Raw genomic sequence first — 6,692 nt, 5'->3', positions numbered from 1 at the left:
TCAGGATGAAGGAACCTGCTTCTTTATCATGTATTGCAAGGCCCCTGCCACCTCCTTGTTACGAAGGGTATAAATGATGGGGTTGAGCATGGGTGTGATGACTGTGTAGAAGAGACTGAGGATGCGGTCTATGGTAACAGAGGAGCCTGCCTGAGGCCGAATGTAGGTGATGCTGGCTGTTCCAAAGAAGAGGGAGACCACAAGCAGGTGGGAGGAACAGGTAGAGAAAACCTTGTGTCGGCTCCGAGTGGAAGCCATTGCCAGGATTGCACCCAGGATGCGGGCATAAGAGGTGACAATCAGAGAGAAGGGGACCAGTATGAAGACCACGGTGGCTGTCATGACAGAGATTTCGCTCCTGTGCTTCCCAGCACTTGCCAGTCTCAGTACTGGCAGAATGTCGCAGAGGAAGTGTGGAATGATTGGGTGGCTGGGGAAAGGCAGAGTGAAGATGAGGGAGGAATGAGTGGTGGCTGTGATGATACCCATGAGCCAAGACATGCCCACCATGGCCACACAGGCTCGCTGGCTTATGAGGGTAGAGTAGTGCAGTGGCTGGCAGATGGCTGCATAGCGGTCATATGCCATGGCTGTGAGCAGGCAGCACTCAGAGATGCCCAGGACAATGAAAACGTACATCTGTGCTACACAGCTCTGGAAGGAGATGGCCCGGGGGTGTGGAGAGGCCAGATCAGTCAGTGTCCTGGGCACAATGTCACTGGTGTAGAGGAGCTCTATCACGGAAAAGTGGCGCAGGAAGAAGTACATTGGGGAGTGCAGTGCAGGGCTGGCCTGGGTAAGGAGGATGATCAGGGAGTTACCCAGCAAGGTAACCAGATAGACCAGAAGAACCACCCAGAACAGGGGACCTTGAAGGGCCCTGAGGTCAGAGAAGCCCAGGAGGAAGAATTCAGGCACTGAAGTATGGTTTTCCTCAGCCATTACTTCAGGCCAGAAGCTACAGCACTAAAAAAAAAAAAAAAAAAAAAAAAAAAAGAAGCTACAGCACTGCCAACAAAAAGAGGTTATTTATTGAGAAACAACCACTGTTTCTATAATTTGGTAAAGCATTTTCCATAAGTCCCTCTCAAAATTAAGTAAGAGTATTTTCTCTTTGGATGAGCCATGGGTCTCAGGGATTAAGCAATACCCTAAACTAATACCAGGGAGTGACACAACTTGGACTTAATCCAGGCTTCTTGACTATAAAGTCTATACATTTTCCACTGTTCCCCATGTGCTAGTACTGTGTCTGAAGCCCCACTCCCATGTCTCTACCCCAGCTTTGTACTTTGGGTAGAGCAGCTCTGTCTTTCATACTTTCTAGAAAGAAATTTCAGGCCAACAAACAATCTCACACCAAGGACTGTTTCAGGTGGAGGAGGTCAAAAGTAGAGGAAGTAAAAATTGTCTAATGATCACCTCAGTATGCTGAGGATTTGGAATGCCCCACAGTGATGTGACTATTTGTGATACTACTAGTTGCATTATGCTTTGAGATTATGACACTATCCCCAGTTCTTTTAATCTTCTCTTCTCTGGCCCCCTATGATCAGCTATACCAGCTTTACTGTCCCAGGATACCCTGTTCGCTTAGGCCTTCCTGAACTGCCAATGTCCCCCCTGCAGAGACTATTCCTACTCATTCTGTTAAAGACCCACTCATCTTTCAAGCCTCCACTCAAGTTCCATCATCCTATACTCAGAAATCATAGTCATCTCAGGGTCATATATTTCCGTGTGTCAATGCTCACACCTTCTCTACAACATTTTAGAAAGGTGTTGTGAAGTGTCTGAACAGTGGTAGTGATGGGGAGCTTATCACCTGCTGAAATAGCCCCTTCTAGTTTTGGCCTCATCTATCTGTAGGAAAAAGTCTTTCTTATATCAGTCTTGGCTGAATATACAGTAATTTGTAGATGATTTAATCCCTCTTGCACCAGCCAGCCCTTCATGTATTTGAAGAAGGCATCTTTATTTATACTGTCATGAAACATTTTTTGTGCTTTGGTTCCCAGCATTTCTTAGTGTAAACTCTCTGTAAGATTCTGCAGGGCAAAGTGGGCACTGTGCTAAGGGCTTAACATTCATTGAATAATTGGATCTTCACAATCACACTATGCCATAGAAACCTTTATTTTCTTTGCTTTGCAGATAAGGAAATGGAAGCCCAGACAATATAAATAACTTTCTCCAAGTCTCTCATCTAGTAAGTGAGAGAGTTTGGGCTCAAAAATCCAGGTGTGTCTAACTCCAGAGCCTGTGTTCTTAACCACTAAGTTATTAACTGTCTTTAATGCTGGTTTAATCAGCAGAACAACTAGCACAGTACTCAGAAATGCCAAGTCTTCACTAAACATTTATAGGATGAATGAATGCATAAATGAATCTCAGTTATATAGATAAGGGAACTGATAAATAGAAAGATTAAGTGATTTGCCTAAAGTTAGGCAGGCAGCTAGTTAGAAACTGTCTTTGTCTAACTGCCTTGGGAAACTGGACTTAAAACTTCCATGAGTCCTGGGTCTCAAGATTGGCTGAGATTTTATAAACCATATTCACCTCCCACACATGAGGATAGTCCAACCATCTGCATATTTATGGACATGACTTAATAACTTATGGACATAATGTTTGTTCCTCCTTCACTCTGCCCTCTTACCCTATTTTCTTTGCCTAAAGTCATTTACTGTAGCTTACATTTAGAGATTGCTGTGTGCTGGGAATTGGGCTATTTCTCAGTTGACCTTTACAGCAGCACTAGTGCTAATTATTATTTTTTGTCACTGCAGAAAGGGAACCAGAGCTCCGAGAGTTTAAGTTATTTATCCAAGATCATATAGTTAACGAGTAGCAGAACCCAGAATGGTATCTTTAAGCCTAAGGGTTTCAACCACTGCATCTACAGTAGCTCCAGTAAGGCCAGCACCCTCATTTTCATCTAATCAGTTTGGACAAGAATAGCTAGGTCCAGCAGTCAGTACTCCTTCAGATACTCACATCTCCTAGGTAATGTGGGATACATTTGCTGGTTCCAAATTTTTAAAATGTTAAGTTTTAAAATTTAAATATTTAAGAAATATTTGGAGTAAAGTCATCTGTGATTTTATCACCTTAGTTGACTTCTTTCTTGTAAATTGCTCTCAGCTCTTTGTCCCACTGCAAAACCATTGTACATGCTTGTTACCATAGTATATGTAACATTTTGTCTTCTTCCTACCCTTTTAATGTTTTTGGTAAGCATTTCTGCCATGAAACTACATAGTATTCTGAATGACCCCCTCCTTTTTTTGAACTGTTCTTATAATAACCAGTTGAATTTCTCCACTAACATTTAACAAATACTTTTCATATTCTTATAATTTAAACTGTCCCACTTTATGGCATTATAAATAATGATTCAAACAATATCTGTGAGCACCTTCCAATTTGCTTCTGTTTATATACTCTTAGGGTAAATTTTCAGGAGTGGAATTATTTGTTGGTTATAGACATTTTTGCAAGTCTTGCCATGTTACATAGTTTTTGTGTTTCTCTAATGGGACAGACACATGAATGGAAATCCTGTCTTCCTTCCTTGAGGAAGGATTATTCTCTATCCTGTCTGTCCTCATCAAGACCTCTCCCTCCATACTTACCTCACCTTTGCCACACTGTGAGCATCTCTTCACTCTCAGTCCTTTGATTAAATTTTGCCTTAAGATATCATCCTCACATTAAAACCCCTACATGCAATTAATATACACTAATAAAAAAGAGAAGAAAAGAAAAACAAAAAGGTGAGCAAATATATGAACAACACTTTGCTAAAAAATTTAGTGACTCTTAGACACATGGACAGAATTGTCCCTCACACACAGTGGAGAAGTGGACTTTGATGATGTCCTGGGATAGTGAGGCTCGTAACATGGTCCAGTGGTTTCAAATGCTCCCAAATCCACCTGTTTGATAACACAATGTTTGGGAGCAACTGTGGTTAAAAATTCCTCTTTCCTAATTTTCTTTTCTTCCTTTTTTTTTTTTTCCATTTTTGGCAGCACTGGGTTTTGAATTTAGGGCCTCACGCTTGCTATGCAGGTGCTTTACCACTTGAGCTACTCCACCAGCCCTCTTTCTTATTGGGTATTTTGAGATATATTTTCACTTACTATTTCCCCAGGCTGGCATTCCAATTAGCTGGGATTACAGGCATGAGCCACTGGTGCCTGGTGCAGGGTTCCTTTTAAACGTAGAAAAACAATCCTTGTGCCCACAGTAACCCTTCGTGAGACAGTCACATAAATAAATTGATCAGGTAATGGGTATGTGGAGGAAAGGCAGATAAACTGGTTAACTGACAGAAATGTGTCTGGCTGCAGTCTGATTGGTTGGCCCTGTGATCCCTGAATGCAGGAGTTAAGAACCTTAGAGGGTGAATGGAATAGGAAACAGCTCTTGAGGGGTAGGGTTGACCTCTTGAGTGCAAGGGAATGTGGATTCAGGAGCCTAGTGCATGCTCTGGAGAATGGATTAAGGAGTTCTGGAAGCATGGTCAGACATCTCACCTTTATTCTGTCAGATTTTTTTTTTTTGCCTGAAGGATTAATGGGAGCTTTGCATGGAGGGTAGTGTGTGTGTGTGTGTGTGTGTGTGTGTGTCCAAGCATGTTTGTTGGGCATGGTGTGGGACAGCAAAGGAGGATGTAGGCAGCACTGACATTGGGGACAATTAACAGGACCTGAGAGACCCTCACTATAGATAGTATGAATATTGTGATTTACATACCACAAGCAGATGCAGAGTTCTGTACGTACCACCTGCTGCCTCACCCCACACACCATCTTATTAGGCACACTACAAATACACATACCATACAATCACATTTATTTCATTGTGTGTCCCCCACCCCAGAATATCTGCTTACCCCATACATCAAAGCTTTGTGTAGTCTATATAAACATTTGCCTTGCTCTATTACATGCAGTTTCTCCTGGCAGAACTTGCTTATTATTCCTAATCTCCTTCCAGCCCTTCTTCCTGTCTACCAAGGCTGATGGCATCTGAATTACACCTTTGAAATAGAAAGAGTAGCGATTCAGGAACTCTCTTCTTGACTCTTTTCTTCCATGCCCAGGAACAGGGACATTGTCCCTGGATGTACAGAGAGGTTTTAAAGGACCTGAGTGGGTCCTGATCTTCCTACTGCTTTTCTTCTTTTCCTGTTCCTGGCAGGGTCTAGCCTTGTCAGGGAAAGGCACAAGGCTACACAGCACTGTGTGAGACACTTACCCAGGAGAGATGGAAATGGTCACCCAGCTAAGCCAAGAGCAGGTGGGCACTGGCAAGGCTCTGTTGTTCCTTTTCTCCCCTTTAGAAATCTCTGCTTCTGTGGTGCCCACATTTATTTTCCAGCTGGTATAGGGCCTCTGCCCCCGGAGGACCTGGGAGGCACTGACTCTTGGGGTTTCCGTAGGAGCTCTGAGCTGAGGTAGTACTATGGGCCAGATAGTTCTGTTTAGGTCCTCAGTGCTATCTGTGTCCTTCCTCTGCTCCTTGAACCCATTTCTCATGGCTACCCCATATCTTTCCTTCTTTCTTCAGGCCTGTTTCCTTCTCTTGGGTAACCATGCCTCCCCACTCATAACGGTCTCCTTGGCATGAAGCTTCCTCACATGTAGACTGTCTCCTGGGAAATTCATTCCTGTGCATGGCATCTTCACTTCCTGCTAAATGTAGATACTTCTGGCAGATTCTTGTAGTTTATAACAGTGAAGTATGATTTAGTCACGTTGTTCTCCATGCTCTCTTTGCTTTTTAGATGAGATCGGGTACATTCAAGGTGGTATGGCCATAGACAAGGTTTGCTTTTTAGAAAGTGTCGTAGTACATTGCCTGTCTGATTACCTAGAGATTCATGAAAAAGAAGGATTTGATTTCTGTCAATTTTTGTGTCTCTCATGTTACTGCACATGTATCAAGTGGGGTCCTTATACAGAGTTAAGCCTTCTGAATGTTAGTCCAGGGAAGATGGGGTAGAAAGATGGTGGAGGGTCAAGCCTGGAAGTACAATGGATGTGCATCTGAAGTAGCCTGGGCCTTTGCCTCAATCCCTGATGCCATCTGGCTGACACTTGGTGTCTCCACTTTTTATCCCCATTTGTTTCTATCACTCCATAATTATCTCTTATCAAAATCACAAGTTGGTTGTGCATGATGGAGTATACCTGTCATCCCAGCACTAAGGAGGTTGAGATAGGAGGATTGTGAGTTGAGTGGAGTCTGGGCTACACAGTGAGCTTGATGCCAGTCTGGGTTACAGACCCTGTCTCAAAAAAACAAACTAACCAACCAAATAAGCAAAATCCTCCAGTGGCTCAATAGTTTCTCATTAAAAGTAGAGTATAACGCAAACTATTTCCATTGACTTATAGGGCCCTAATGATTTTGTTTCTGTATGTTAGATGCTTTGCTCTTCTGATGTTTTGTCATCTGGGCCTTATTAACACTGCCTCTTCCAAAGTCAGCTTGTTCCTAGGTATAACACCTACAAGTATACCTTTCATGTACAAATCAGTCAACTCAGAGTCCATACCTTCACCTACCTCCACTATTGGGCTATCATACTCTGTACCAGTATTCCCCTATCATAATCATCCCAGGGTCAGGAGCCAGAGAATCATTGAGAACTGTTAGTAGCATACTATTTTTTCAAT

General features: G+C 42.9%; 1 protein-coding gene across 1 annotated transcript; it reads right to left on the bottom strand.

Annotated features, from left to right (window-relative positions):
• Or10p1 (olfactory receptor family 10 subfamily P member 1) lies at positions 1 to 942 on the bottom strand. Its single transcript, XM_020179101.2, has one exon. The coding sequence runs from the start codon at positions 940 to 942 to the stop codon at positions 1 to 3; it is 942 nt and encodes a 313-aa protein (XP_020034690.1).
• Between the last annotated feature and the right edge of the window lie 5,750 nt (positions 943 to 6,692).

This window comes from Castor canadensis, chromosome 8 (genome assembly GCF_047511655.1).
Source record: "Castor canadensis chromosome 8, mCasCan1.hap1v2, whole genome shotgun sequence".
In the NCBI taxonomy this organism is placed as follows: Eukaryota; Metazoa; Chordata; class Mammalia; order Rodentia; family Castoridae; genus Castor; species Castor canadensis.
Note: the sequence above shows the minus strand (reverse complement) of the source record. Positions and strands in the feature narration are given on the sequence as shown.

Coding starts and splice junctions, on each gene's coding strand:
- Or10p1 (XM_020179101.2), bottom strand. CDS start 942: ATGGCTGAGGAAAACCATACTTCAGTGCCTGAATTCTTCCTCCTGGGC.